General features: G+C 50.4%; 1 protein-coding gene across 2 annotated transcripts in view; it reads right to left on the minus strand.

Annotated features, from left to right (window-relative positions):
• Positions 1-15433, minus strand: part of LOC123380411 (transport and Golgi organization protein 1 homolog) — a 207520-nt gene that overhangs the window by 35859 nt on the left and 156228 nt on the right. Inside the window, exon 5 of one of the 2 annotated variants that reach the window (XM_045038555.1) lies at positions 8671-8896. The exons of the other annotated variant lie outside the window; for it this stretch is intronic. Coding sequence (XP_044894490.1) covers positions 8671-8896 — 226 coding nt within the window. The remainder of the gene's footprint in view (positions 1-8670; positions 8897-15433) is intronic. 2 annotated transcript variants of the gene reach the window in all.

Consider the following 15433-nt stretch of genomic DNA (forward strand, 5'->3'; position numbering starts at 1 on the left):
AAAAAAAGAGAACTACAGGCCAACATCCCTGATGAATATGGATGCAAAAATTCTCAATAAGATCCTAGCAAATCGAATTCAACGGCATATAAAAAGAATTATTCACCATGACCAAGTGGGATTCATTCCTGGGATGCAGGGCTGGTTCAACATTTGCAAATCAATCAACGTGATACATCACATTAACAAAAAAAAAGAGAAGAACCATATGATCCTGTCAATCGATGCAGAAAAGGCCTTTGACAAAATCCAGCACCCTTTCTTCATAAAAACCCTTGAGAAAGTCGGGATAGAAGGAACATACTTACACATCATAAAAGCCATTTATGAAAAGCCCACAGCTAACATCATCCTCAACGGGGAAAAACTGAGAGCTTTTTCCCTCAGATCAGGAACACGACAGGGATGCCCACTCTCACCGCTGTTGTTTAACATAGTGTTGGAAGTTCTAGCATCAGCAAGCAGACAACAAAAGGAAATCAAAGGCATCAAAACTGGCAAAGTGAAGTCAAGCTTTCGCTTTTTGCAGATGACATGATATTATACATGGAAAATCCGATAGACTCCACCAAAAGTCTGCTAGAACTGATACATGAATTCAGCAAAGTTGCAGGATACAAAATCAATGTACAGAAATCAGTTGCATTCTTATACACTAACAATGAAGCAACAGAAAGACAAATAAAGAAACTGATCCCATTCACAATTGCACCAAGAAGCATAAAATATCTAGGAATAAATCTAACCAAAGATGTAAAAGATCTGTATGCTGAAAACTATAGAAAACGTATGAAGGTAATTGAAGAAGATTTAAAGAAATGGAAAGACATTCCCTGCTCATGGATTGGAAGAATAAATCTTGTCAAAATGTCAATACTACCCAAAGCTATCTACACATTCAATGCAATCCCAATCAAAATTGCACCAGCATTCTTCTCAAAACTAGAACAAGCAATCCTAAAATTCATATGGAACCACAAAAGGCCCCGAATAGCCAAAGGAAATTTGAAGAAGAAGACCAAAGCAGGAGGCATCACAATCCCAGACTTTAGCCTCTACTACAAAGCTGTCATCATCAAGACAGCATGGTATTGGCACAAAAACAGACACATAGACCAATGGAATAGAATAGAAACCCCAGAACTAGACCCACAAACGGATGGACAAATATTTGGTCAAAGGTCATTTTGGATGCATCTGAGAATGTGCGTTTGCATGAGATGACCACTGACAGTCAAGAGACTGAGTACATTGTGCTCCATCATTCGGGTGGGCCTCGTCTAATCAGTTGAAGGCATGTACAGACCAAAAGGCTGACCCTCTCTTGAGTAAAAGGGAATTTTCCTGCCTGACAGCCTTCAAACTGGGGTGTCAGTTCTGCTGATTTCAGACTTCCTAATGGCAAGTGCACATAATGTATCTCTCTCTCTCTCTATATATATATGTATATGTATATACCTAGATATAGATAGGTATAGATATAGATATAGATATCTCCTATAGGTCCTGTTTCTCTGGGGAACCCTAATACAGGTACCTCACTAAAGAAACTATACTTTTCCTTGCTATCACTCGTCCCAGTTCAGAACAATTAGGTTGAAACATTGCCATTTTTACCGTCAAAGATGATTGAATATTGACAATTTCATAAGGTTCCATTTAGTGTCAATTTCTTTCAAGATTTACTTGTGTGTTACTTGTCTCGAGCCATTTGAGTGTTAGTTCTTTGAGTGCAGGGATTGTGTCTGTACTGTCACTATTATAGCTCTCAAAACAGTGCTAGGTATGCCATAGGTGTGCTCAATAAATACCTATTAAATGAATATGTGAATGGGTGAATGAATGAATGAATGAATAAAGAGTGAATGAAAGAGATACTTTCTTTTGTAAACTGGGATGTCAGAAACCAGAATTCCTCTGTGCCAGATGCTGCTCTAGGCACTGTGGACAGTAATGTAAAGAGACAGATCATCAAGTAGCAAACCAGGAAATTAACAAGTTAATTTTAGGCTGTAATGTGAAATGAAGCAAGTAACACCAAGCGATGGGCTGGAGTGGGTGGGGGTGGGGGGGAGGCTGTGGTAACTGAGCCTGGGTCATCAGGGATGGCTTCTCAGAGAAGGCGACACTGGAGCGGAGACCTCAATGGCGAGGAAGCCAGCATGTGAGGTCTGGTGGAGGAGAATTCGAGCCAAGCCAATACGACAGCTCCAAGGTAGCAATGAGCTTGGCATATTTGAGGAACAAAAAGAGAATACGGCGTTCCTTCACTTTCCGATTACGGCGAGCAAATAAAAGACCCCAACATTCCCAAACAGAGCTCAGAACCTCCTCATCTTGCTTCAGAGCTTCCAGGAGTCCCGAGGTCTAAACTGTGTTCTGACATTTAAACACTTGACTAGGATTCCGGAGCATTTCCTCTTGTATCAGAAGCATCTTTTAGTCTTTCAAGAACGCAAGGGTTGTGGGAATGAGGTACCTTTCTGGAGCGGTGGTTACACAGGTACAGGCAAAGCTCCTCAAACCACACTTAAAACGTGTGCCTTTTATCGTGCAACGTATACCCCACTGAAGGTGACTGCTAAAATGCAAGGACTCCATTGCCCAAAGAGAAGTAACCTGCCATGAAAAACGATATAGAGAGACTACTCCATGGGCAACAAGATGTGCCTGCAAGGGTTTCTCCAAGCTGGGGAGCTGGTGAAAGCCAGAAGGTAACCACAGACATGCGGGATAAAGGGGAAGCAGAAAGAAGAGAGAAGAGGCAAAAGAAGGGAAGACATTTATCATTTGAGGCCACTTCTTTAAAAGAGACTCCAAACAAATAAAAATACAAAAAATAAATAGAAGGGACTCCGGCTCGTCTGAAGCATGTTTGAAAAGCACCCGGGACACTGTGCTGTGTAATGTGCCACTTGGATTTCTGATTCTGTTTGAAGGTGGGCAAAACAATGGCATGTGTTCCCTCCTGGCCTCGAGTGTATGGAGCTTCCTACAGGCATTCCTGCCCCCAAGGTCATTTCTCATCAATGCCTCCTCAAAGGGCACTGGCCCTGCCAGGGGCAGATGCAGGAAACACTCCTGGTCTTGATCTTCCAGCGGCTCCCTGAACTGGCCTCCCTGCATGTGTTGCCATTTGCAGAACCGTAAGCACTTCTTTGCGATCTGAGAGCATGTAAGTCCTGCACGTGTCCACTCAAAGGCCGTGCAGCCTAGTGGTCAAGGACCTGTGCTCTGGCCTCAGACTGTCCCGGTTGGAAGCCTGACTCCTCCACTCCCCAGGGCCTTGTTCATCCTCACAGAAAGCAATCCGTGCCTCTTCAAAGGCACACTGTCCTAAGGCCTGCCTCAGTGGGGCAGGACCTGAAATTAAAGGAGAATTTATACCCAAGCTCACGGCAAAATAGCAGGCTGGACAAGGGTTCTTTCATAACACCCAGGCCAACACTTTGCAAGGTATTCAATGTGGCCATACCTGGGTCTTCTCTCCTATTCTGAACCTGTCACCCTCCGCTGCTTAACCCTGAAGGACTTAGGAGCCTTGACCAATGTCACACAGCTAAAAACATATAACAGAGCCAGAGCTAGGTACCGAGTTTCAGACTACAACATTTACCCCTTTGGCAGGTCAGGGGTAGAAAATTCCAATCATAAGGGTGATGGCAAAGGGGTAAAAGTTGCTGAGCAGTGACCATAAAGAGGTCCTGTGCTAAGGGCCTCCCAAGCCCAGTCTCAGTGAAACCCTCGCACAAGCCTACGACATAGGGATCACCATGGTCGCAATTTACAGACAAGAACCTAAAACTCAGAGAGGTGAAGTCCCTTTCCCAAGGCCACACAACTCTTAAGTGGCCACGCTGGATGGAATCTCCGGCCATCTGACTCGGGGTGGGCCTGACTGCGTCTCCAGGCACTGCAGGGACCAGCACTAAGGGAACTGGGTGGGGGTGGAGACGGAGGAGAACCTGAGAGCTTCCTAAAGAGGGAAGTCACCCCCGGGAGGCAACCAACAGCTTCCTTGGGAAAATGCACGTCTGGTGTTGTCGGTTCTACCAATTTCTCAAGAGAAGTCAGCAATTGGGATTTCTATGTGAAATCTCCTTGGTTCTAAGTTGGGTTTCAAACACAATACATAACAGACACTGAAGAAATTTTACAGCCCAGACGCAGTGAGCCTTGACTGGATCCGAGTTTGGAAGCCCAAGCTCCAGAGGACATTTCTGGCATGACCAGGACAATGCTACCGTGATTGGCTATTTGATGGTATTAGAGTTTCTGTCCTGCTTCTTGAGTGCGATCCTGGGATTGTGTTGTGTGGGAGAATGTCCTTGCTCTTAGGCGATCCACGCTGAAGTATTTAGGGAGAAAGGGAGAGGGCAAAGGAAAATACAGAGTGGGTGCTAAAGCAGATATGACAAAATACTCATAATTGCGTGGCCTAGATTAGTAACTCTCAACTGGGGGTGATTCTACCCCCGGATGACATGTGGCTATGAATGAGGACATTTTTTTTTAACTCACAGCTGGGTTGTCAGGGGGGTGCTATTGGCACTTAGTGGGGGGAGTCGAAGCAGGCTGCCAGACACACTACGATGCACAGAACAGCCCCCCCCAAACCGAGAATGAGCCGGCCCCAATGGCAGTCGTACCGGGAGTGAAAAACCCTAAAGACATTTTTATCCTTCTTTCAAGTTTTGTCTTTTGTATGTGTAAAATGTTTCACAGTAAAAAAAAAGAGAGAGAGAGAGAAAGAAACTTAAAATTAAGAATACATAAATAGTGGTGCCTGGGTGGCTCAGTTGGTTGGGCCTCTGACTTCAGCCTAGGTCATGATCTCTCCGTTCCCGGGATCAAGCCCTGTGTTGGGCTCTGTGCTGACAGCTCAGAGCCTGGAGCCTGTTTCAGATTCTGTGTCTCCCTCTGTCTCTCCCTCTGCCCCTCCCCTGCTCATGCTCTGTCTCTCTCTCTCTCTCTCTCTCTCTCAAAAATAAACATGCATTGGGGCGCCTGGGTGGCGCAGTCGGTTAAGCGTCCGACTTCAGCCAGGTCACGATCTCGCGGTCCATGAGTTCGAGCCCCGCGTCGGGCTCTGGGCTGATGGCTCTGAGCCTGGAGCCTGTTTCCAATTCTGTGTCTCCCTCTCTCTCTGCCCCTCCCCCGTTCATGCTCTGTCTCTCTCTGTCCCAAAAATAAATAAATGTTGAAAAAAAAAATAAACATGCATTAAAAAAAAATACATATATAGCAATACCTTGCAGACCAAACCAGTAACCACAGCTGGTTACCCTGGGTAACCACAGCCAGCCACTGTTTGCAGTCACTTGTTCCCATACATAGTGGCAGAATATAAGGCTGCTGTGGCTGATGGATGAGGGTCTCTGAATATCTTCCTATGTCATGGGCAAGACCCCCGCATGCCCATGGATTTAACAGGTCCTGGAATTAGCAACTTTCCCATTTTCAAGTCCCAGTCAGCCCAAAAAGGAGCAGCCAACATGCCCACGATTCTGGGTCTGAAAACTGACATCACGAAGGCCTCTTCTGGGATACCACAATGCCACGGGTCACGAGGAGCAGTTGGTGACATGGGGCTCCTTTCCGATGAAATGAGAATGAACCCTTCATCTCAGTGACCCGCACAGCCAGCCCAAGACAAAATAAATTAAGAGGCTGTGGCCGAGATGGTAATTTCACCCGGAAGCTCTCAGGTAGCTGGGTGTATGCCACCCGGGTACCCCCTGACCTGTGGCTGGGACTTGAAATTGTTAATCGCATACACAGAGCACCATGCATTTCGACGGTCCTGGGGGCAGCCCCCAGCACCACAAATACACAAATACACAAAGCAGAAATACGTGCAGAAAACACACAAACAAATGCACATAAGAGAGTGACATTGGATTTAATGCATCCATCTCCAAGACTGTAAAATAGTCCCAAACTCAAGAACAGTCTTCCTTAAACATGTAGGCCACTTTTGAGGAGCCATTCAGGGAGGCTGCTACATGCGGATTTCTGGGGCTCATCCCAGACCTTTGCTGACCCGGAATCTTTCCCTGTCTGGACAGAACACAAGAATATGCATTCTAGGAAGCTGCCCACCCCCACCCAATGCTCACTCAAACTGAAAACACACTTGAAATCAGGGGGCTGGGGACTGCAGTTTTATAACTAACAGGGTGACCTCGGAGAAGCCACCCAACCTGAGCCATGATTTTGTCATCTATAAGTGGGAACTGATAGCACCTGTCTCCTAAGGTGCTCATGCACACTAAAGGAGTGTTTACACACACATGCACTCAAGTACACACACACACACACACACACCTCTCTCTCTAGTGCAGTGCCTGGCAAATGTTCTTTCCTTTTCAGTAATAGTAACTGGCCAGGCACTGGAAAGCCTAGAGACCTTAACAGAAGTACAAAGACTCAGCAACCCTAGAGATTGTGATCTAAATTGCCTAGGGCGGGCCCCTAGCAAGAGGGTTGTTTTGTTTTGTTTTTTAAAGCACTCCAGGTGGTCCTAAACAGCAGCTGGGGTTGAAAACCACACCTGGGAAACTGCCAATAAAATTCAACTATCCTTTCTCTTCAAGAGAATGTACTCCATGGCATTCTGGAATTTCCAAACTGTGTACCAGGAGAGTCTTGTGTCCAGGCTCTTTGAGAAGTGTGGATGCCCAGAGATTCCACATGCAACCAGCCCTTTGGTGGTCCCTGAAGAAGTGGCTGCAACCAACTAAGCTGGGGGGATTCTTTCTCCAGACAGAGCTGCAAGGTGGCAAGACAGGAATAAGATTCCCTCCTGAGCCCTCAGGTCTGCGGTGGAGCTCTGTCTCAACAGGAATACCCAGATCACACAGAGCCTGAAGATCACACATCACCTTCCCCCTCTGCAGGCCAAAGGGAGCCGCCCACCCTTAGCTCAGCTCCCACCTTCCCACCTCCCCTTCTCCCGCCTTTCCTACCCTCCTTCACCCCCCACCCAAACACCCAGGAGGGCTCCTGGAAGCGCTGGTTTGCAAGGGAAAGGCTCAGTGGATACTTCAGCAGAGGAATTAATATGAATCTGCAAGGCAGCCTACCTATGCCTGAGGGACTCTCTCCCTACCAAGGCCACACCCTTTGCCTGCCACAGTCCCGCCTCCCTAGTCTTCCTTCACCTTAACACAGACCCAGGGAACCTACAGGGACTGGCTGGGACTGCGGGGAAGTGAAACTCCTGCCTGTGGGGCTGGGGACAGGGCATCTTGGAGGTGCAGGAGGTGGGCGGGGCCAGCGTGTTACTCTCTCAGTTGGTCAGAGTTTCCTGAATCCTCTCCAAGCTAACTTTTGTGCTTCAAGACCCCAACATCCACCCACACCTCCCTGCTGACCCAAACCAAGAGGAATTTCCTCAACTCTTGCCCCAAATCCCTCCCCTCTGGGGGGGAAAAAATCATCGGATACTCTGCGTATAAATAGAAAATAATTACTAGTGAGGTGGTCATGCTCCTCCGCCTATTTTGGGTGGGTCTCTTTGTTGAGGTTTTTTAGGGAGGCGCACCCAGTTCCTGCATCCACAGGAGCACACATGGGCCCCCGCCTAGGTGTGGGGAGGGTGTGTGCCTGTGTGTAGGGGGTTGGGGGGGGCACATGGCGACCCCGTTGCCCACACTAGGCAAGATCCAGCTAGCTACCGCCCAGCCACCCAGCTGTTCCAAGACCGCCAGTCGCTCTCCAACCCTGCCTGCCCAGACCTCCTGCGAACCCTGGCCTGCATCGCGTCTGGGGGCTGCTTCCCAGTGGCTGCGCCCTCTGCCTCCAAAGTTACTGGGTTGCGCGAATCAACTTAGACACTTTTTAAAAGGCAAAGGAAAATCGCTCCATTAATCCCCAAATGCCTTCTCCCATCTGCTGCACTCTCAATCACTAGGACTTGCCTAATGCAAGTTGAGGGAAAGTTGAAGAATCAGTGGGGCAGGAGGGTGGCTCCCGCCCTTGGAGTCCTCGCCAACCCCTGCAAGGGGCGCAGCGCGGGGAGGAATCCCTGGCCCCCAGCAGGGAGAAGTGGCGACAGCGGAAAGCGGGCAGGGGTCTGAGTGGCGGGGAGGCAACCAAGGTCCCAATTCCAGGAACCTGGCAGCTCAGGGAGAGAGAGAAGAGGCCGCTCCAGGCAAGGCTTTTCTTCTTGTCCTCCCTCTCTCTCTCCACCTCCCTAGCTTCTTTTTCGCGACCCTTAGGAGTTGTAGGCGGCACACACTGCTTCCCTCCCTCACACGTGCTGCCCTTCCTTTTCAGGCCGCCTGCCCTGTTTACCTAGAAGCTGGCATCTGGAATCAGAGGGGTAGACCCTTCGCCAAAACCCAAGACTCCGGGGCCGTGGGCTCCCGGGCTGTGTGTGTCTCAGATCCGCTTGAATCCTAGGTGGGAAAGGGCAGCGAGACGGTGAGGGGTGGTGCAGAGACCACCCCCTACATACACACACGCGCTCAAGTCCACACCTGTGCGGAGCCCAGCGCCCCTTCTCTGCCCTTGGAGCCGAAATTGGCTGCCCAGGCGACCTCCGCCAGCGGAGATGGGGGTTGGGGCGGAGAGCGCCATTGCCCAAGGAAAGGTGGAGAGGGAAGAGAAGGGAGAGCGGCGCCTGGAGGGGAGCTGAAGGAGTTGGGTGGAGGGGAGGCAGCCTACCCTGACTTGGCTTCCTTTGCCGCCAGTGCTCTTTCTCCAGCCCCAGTTTGGTGAAGATGCCTACAAGCATGACGGCCAGCACCCCGCACATGATGTAAAGGATCCGGTTGGTCTTGTCCTTCGTGGGGTGGTGCAGGGGGCCGTCCTTGCGCGCGGGGGGCTTGTGGGTGTTGAGCCACAGCGGAATGTCAGAGTTGGTGCAGGTGCTCTGGTTCAGTCGCCGCTTCTTAACACGTGCAGCAGAATCGTAAGTCACAAGTCCCTCAGCGGAAGATGAAGTCGCCCGAGGAACAATTGAACGGCTGGTCCCACTCGTCCCTGATATCGAAGTAGCCCCGGCAGAAGTTCGGCGTGGGCGCTCGGGTAGGGGACGCGTCCCAGACCCCCGCGCCCTCGCTGGCCTCTTCCGAGGCGGCCCCCAGAGCGGCTGCACGCCCCCCTCCCCGCGCCAGCACTACCACGCAGCCCAGCTGAGCCAGCTGCCCGTGCCCCGCTCGCTCCTGCACCCGGCACACGCGGGCGCACACCTCGGTGAGGAAGCTGCCGAGGAGCAGCCGGAGGACGCTACGAATCATGTCTCCCAGCCTGGGCTCCGCCGGCCGCCTCTCCAGGCGCGGACGAAGCTCCCGAGGCTGTTGCCGGGGGGCTGCGAGCCGCCGCCAGCCACACAGGAAGGGAGAGGCGAGGGGCGCTCGTGGTGGGCGGCCCCTGCGCTGGGCTCAGCCCGCTTTCACCTCCCGGATGCTGGCGTAGCGCGCCTAAGGGGAGGGGCCAGGTGGGGAGGAGCGCGCCTGGCCGGGCTGCGGGAGGACCAGCGGGGGCAAGCGCTGGGCGCAGGTCCGGCCCCCTACAGGGAGAAGCGGGGGCCGCAGAGCAGCGGAGAGTGGGTCGGTCCGTGCCTAGCCTAGGTCGGCGGCTCCGGACTAGCCGCCCTGCGCCCGCTCTCAGGATCCCTCTCAGCTCTCCAGCTTGCTAAGTCCCCAGGAGAGAGCCAAGCAACGCTTTTGGTATGAAGAGAGGGCAGGAGGAAAGGGGTGGGGGGGAGGGAAGGAGGGGTGGAAAGGTCGCGAGCTCCAAGGAGGCGGGGCGCGGAAGAGGTGAGTCGGCAGGGCTGGCGGGAGCGAGTTGGGGGGCGGGAGTGCAGAGCTGAACTAGGCTAGCGGGCGGGGAGAGGGGGGAGTGTGGGCAGCCACTGGGGCTGAAGGCAGCGCTCGGGTTTCCCAGCAGGTGGAGGATGGCTGCGGGACCTCCCGCGCCCTCTCTGGGAGGGAGACGCGGCTCAGACCTGTTCCTGGCGAAGAGGCGGCTCAGCCCCTGGCTTTTTCAGGCGTGTGCGCAGGAGCTGAGGTTCGAATCTGCCCTCCAGGGAAGGGGGGATTCGCAGGGGTTAGGTAGGGACAGACTAAGTGGCTTCCACTCCAAGGCAAACTGAGACACAGTCTGATCAGGATCGCCCCTGCATGGTGCCCGGGCCATCTCGCCCTTCCCTTCCCCGACTGAGCCCTCTAGCCAGGCGGGCGTCCGGGGTGGTTCTACTCCCTGGGACTTGCCTAGGAACAAGACTGAGCTGGGAAGGCTGGATGGCAAGCCACAGGCCCCAGGGTAAAGACCCCTGGAGAGGGCCTTGGGAGGAACTGAAGTCAAAGAAGCCCAGGGGGTAGAAAGAGGCAGCAGACCAGGCCCAGGCGTCCCAGAAGGTCTTTCCATGGGATTCTCCCAGGCCCCAGGACCTGCCACTTGTGTCCTTCTAAGACCTCGCGGGGGCGTTCCCTGCGTTCTACAGGAGGGCACACAGCACGCCCAGATCCATGCAGCACAAGGCCTGGACACCTAGCTTCAGCCACCCTCCCGCATCTGGAACTCGGCCCGGGTCTCTGGAGTCCGCTGGCCCCTTGCTCACGGATCCCCCCAGACATCCTCACCCGCTGTGGTGCAGTCTGGCCTTGCTTCCTGGGCTTCCAGCCTCTGGTCCTTGCCCTTCAGCATTTCCAAATCTGCCCTCTCCACTCAGCTGATTCCAGCTGGAATCAGTTGGCCCTCTCTCATTTATCCCACTTGTTTCCTCTGCTTGAGTTTGACTCCAATAGCCCCCAAAACAGGATTTGCACCAAAGCTGCTACACTGAATTTAGATCTCCACACGCCCCTGTTTTGTTTTGTTTTGTTTTGTTTTGTTTTAATTGCATTAACTAAGTATACACCTTGCAGTCAGCTGGGCGGTTTGCAGGGAAATGATGTCTCCACCACCCTCCCCTCCACTGGGTTTCAGTCAGGGGCTTCTCCGGGCATTTTCAAAGCACCAAAAAGTTGGGCCACCAATAAAATGACATAGTGGGTTCTCTTTAACCGAAAAAGCATGGTGGGGAGGTGGTTACTGAACTCCTTTGCAAGTTTTCTCAAAATGACAGGGAGTTTGGCTCACTGTGCCTTCTCTTGGAAGAATGTCACCTCCTGTCTTCTGAAAGACTAGCATAGAATGACCCTGTTCCAGCAAAAAATGAACCAGGCCGACATTGACCCAGCATACCCAGGAGTATGCCAGCCCTCGGAGACTCACTGAATCGCGGGCTGTATTATGTCCCAAACCCACCTGGACAAGGTGTGAGATTGTTTAGTCTAAATGCATCAGAGCCATCAGAACGAGGTTCCCAAAATACGGCAGTGTGGCATGTGGGACCCACCACCACTGTGTGAGCCTCTAAAACACAAGCATTGGTGTGTGAGAACTAATGATGGCTGACATCTGATGCCTACAATATACCCACTAAGCTTGTCTTTTCTAAAGTCACCTCCTCACAGATGCTCAAAGCATGCCTAGCATCTCGCAGACAATCTGGGAATAGTTGCTAAACCACTGGAGTGACTGATCTCCTGTAACTCTATCTCTAGGTGATACTAGGAGGCCCACACAACAGAGGGAGGGACTAAGGCCCAAAGCGATTAAACCAGATGCCCACAGTAGAGCACCAAGGGACGCTACACAGTTGGCATTTGACCCAAGAAATGTGACTCCTGGGTCTGTGTTGTAACCACTGCAGGTAGTGCCTGCCTAAAATAGGCCTCCAGACTCCCCGTCCATCTGATGTTACATGATGTATTTGGTTTTTGCCTATCTCCGCACATTGAACGGTAAACTCCAGGGCAGAAAGGGGCCTTGACTCATGCAGCGTCTCCCAGCACCTACAGCAGCAAGAAGTATGAGAAACACCCAAAAACTATGTACAGGCTGTTTTGATGAACTTACTAAACTCTTACGCAAGACCTTTGGTGTGACACCAAGGGAGGAAAGAAATGCATACAACACGGACAGACAATGGAGTTTCTGCTGTCAGGACCACACAGAGGGATTGGGATATTTCTCGGCACTAAATCAGAATTGGAAAGGACCCTTCCAGCAGGCCTGCCGAGGTCCAAGAGGCTGAGGCTCAGAGAGGTTAAGGTCTTTGTCCCAAGGTCACATGGTCAGCAAATGGGAAAGCCAGGGCTGGGTGCAGAAATCCAGACTCCTAACCTCTGCTTTCCTGCCTGCCCACCCCCACTGCATCCCACCAAGGCACCTCCCAGCAAGCATCAGGGCTGGGAGCCTAGGACAAGGGCCTGGTAGGAGGATAGGTCACAGACACCTTCCTGCAAGAGTTGGGGTTGTTCAGACACATTTAAATTTGATTTTAAACAAGAGAGACAGAACAAAACAAACAGAAAAAAACACCTTCGTGAAAAGAGACAAAATCTAGACAGAAAAGTCCATTTTAGAATCTATCTCCAGTCTCTGTAAAATATTGCCTGTCACCAGAATATTTGAGTCCAGTCCTCAGGGGAGATTCACTCTGGCTGCTATTCCAGGCTTTACTTAACAGAGACTGCCCCCTGTTTGTCACAAGGAGAGTGCAGGGAGCCTGCTTGGGAAAGAAGCCAACCTGATAGACCAACCCTTTGTGGCTTATTTGCCAGATCCCAAACTTTAAACCTGCTATCCCTGTGAACTTCAACCAAACCAAATTCCCTTGCTGTTCCCGCCTGGAACATTGCCCACACCCGTTTCCCAAGCCTTTGAAAAATAGGTACAAGAAGGGGGGAATCAGGTTCATTTTCCTCTCTAAAGGAAGAAAGCCACTCTCCTCTGGGTATGTCAACTCAGTAAATAGAGTCACTGCCTCCTAATAGAAGTGTGATTATTGACAACATTTAGAACATGTGGTTGAGAAACCATTTCTGTAAGGGTTCCTGGTGGGGAGGGGTGCGGGGTGTGTGTGTGTGTGTGTGTAGGGATGGTGGTGGCTATTCACTTCCTAATTGAAACACTTGTCAAGTTCATAGAAGATGAAAATTATCATCAAAGACCACCCCCACCACTACCCAAATGAATTCCTCCAAATGTGTTGAAATTAACATGCAGCTCTGCAGGAAAGTGCTTTCTATGAAAGAGATGATGACATTATTATTTACAACACAGGCACTTTTAGTATCTAAGGAAGAATCTCGTTGGCTCTAGGCTTAATTATGTCAGTCTGCAGCACAATTTGCAAGGAACCTGCAACCATACTCCCCAATAATTAAGGGGAAGGAGCAATGTTACAAAGGAGGTTTGCTCACCAGGACTCGGAGCCCACATCAGTCTATATGCAACTCCACAAATTAGACTCTGTGTTGTGGCCCTCACCGGAAGGCATTGATTATTAATAGTCTTCATAGGGTGACTCTTAGGGTTTCAAAAAGGTTTCATAGCAACTGTTAGCCTTGCGAAAAAAGAAAAGAGATGACACACAAGCTGTTGGTTGGAAACCTTAAGAACTGCCTGGGGGCTGGGGGAGATCAAAACTGGACCCCCAAATACAGAGGGCAAGGAGAGACCAAAGGAGGAGGCAGATGTCTCCAGATGGGTGGATGGTGGGGGTAATAAGCAAGGGAACTTACAAGACCCGCCCTGGACCCTGCAAGGCAAGTGGATCTCTCCACCTGCCTGCCAGAAACTTACAAGTTTATATTACACACAACCCGCAATAGGGGTCAATAGTATATCGTCCAGATGGTCTCAGCAGCACTTTGCTCTCTCAAGGCTGCATCCTTGAAGCAGACTCCTCGTGCCAGAACAGTGTTTGGAATATACATTGCAAGGACAGGGGAGGAGGTGATGAGCCTCCGATTGCCCACCGCCAGCTCAGGGGTCAACTGAAGGTCATGTCCCCTCGATGACTTTCTCCAACAGAAGCCAAAATGTGGCCAGCACCTTGCCATGCTGGGGCAACACGCTGGTTTGATATATTTTATTCTCTTGTTCTGAAAAGAGAAAGGAAACTACAAGGGAAGTGAAGTGGGTCTAAATTTTGGTTCCCCCAGACTACAAGTAGTAGGTGAGATGATTTTTTGTGGTACCCAAACATGTTTTGTAAATAATTTTATATTTATTGTTAATGTGTGTCAGAAAAAATTAATGACACATCAAACACTTGGCTTCAGGGGAAAAACATTTAAGGTGCACATGAATTTAAAGTCCATTTAAGAAGAATAATAAATACATTATAGTATTTATTAATAAAGTAAACATGCAGAAAATAAGATGAAGTGTCTTGTGTTTAGGAAACGTGGGTTTTGGTATGAGGACAGGGTTTCTCAGCTTCAATGCTATCGACATTTTTTTTTAATGTTTATGTATTTTTGAGAGCGAGACAGAGCGTGAGCAGAGCAGGGACAGAGAGAGAGAGAGAGAGAGAGAGAGAGAGAGAGAGAGAGAGGACGACACGGAATCTGAAGCAGCCTCCAGCCTCTGAGCTGTCAGCCCTGACCCAGATGAGTGGCTCAGACTCGTGGACCGTGAGAACATGACCTGAGCCAAAGTCAGTAGCTTAACTGGCTGAGCCACCCAGGTACCCCAATGCTATTGACATTTTGGAGTGGATCATTCTGTGATGGGGGGAGCTGATGTGGGGGGCTGTCCTGTGCATCGTAGAAGGTTCAGGGGCATCTCTGGACTCTACCCACTAGATGCCAGTAGCACCTCCCAGTTGCCACAACCAAACACAGGTGATGAGCAGACATTGCGAAATCAGTTGAGAACCGCCCCATGTTTAAATCCTAGTTCTTTCTGTATGAGGTTTGTGACCTCAAATGAGTCGCTTAACCTCTCTAAGCCTCAGTTTCCCCACCTATAAGATGTGGATATGAATGGGTCTTTCCCGGGACACCTGGGTGACTCTTTCGGCTAAGCCTCTCTGACTCTTGACTTTAGCTCACATCATGATCTCATGGTTGGTGAGTTCAAGCCCCATGTTGGGCTCCACGCTGACACCGAGTAGCCTGCTTGGAATTCATTCTCTCTCTCTGCCCCTCCCCCATGCGCTTGCTTGCTCTCTCTGTCTCTCTCAATAAATAAATAAATAAATAAATAAATAAATAAATAAATAAATAAATAAATACTTTTAAAAAAAGAATGGTGCTTTCCCCAGGAATATTACAAACACTCCATATCTTGCAGGGAGCGCTTAGCACAGTGAAATGGAACTTTGGCAGTGCTTAGTAAACAGTCCTTCTTAAGACAGGAAACCTGAAGGAGCCTAGCAGGTAGCAGGCGCTGCCCTGAGTCCTGGGGAGACAGAAGGCTGAGACAACATCCTTGCTCTCCAGAATCTCAGATCTCCAGGACAGGATAGAATATAGAGGCAGGGCAAGCTTCCTGGGCATGCAGTCTGGAGAGCCTTACAGCAACCCATGCTCAGGAGGGCCCCATGCTTCGCCTGCTGCTCTGCCATTGTCGTGAAACTCTTAAA

The sequence above is a fragment of the Felis catus genome, chromosome D1 (genome assembly GCF_018350175.1).
Source record: "Felis catus isolate Fca126 chromosome D1, F.catus_Fca126_mat1.0, whole genome shotgun sequence".
In the NCBI taxonomy this organism is placed as follows: Eukaryota; Metazoa; Chordata; class Mammalia; order Carnivora; family Felidae; genus Felis; species Felis catus.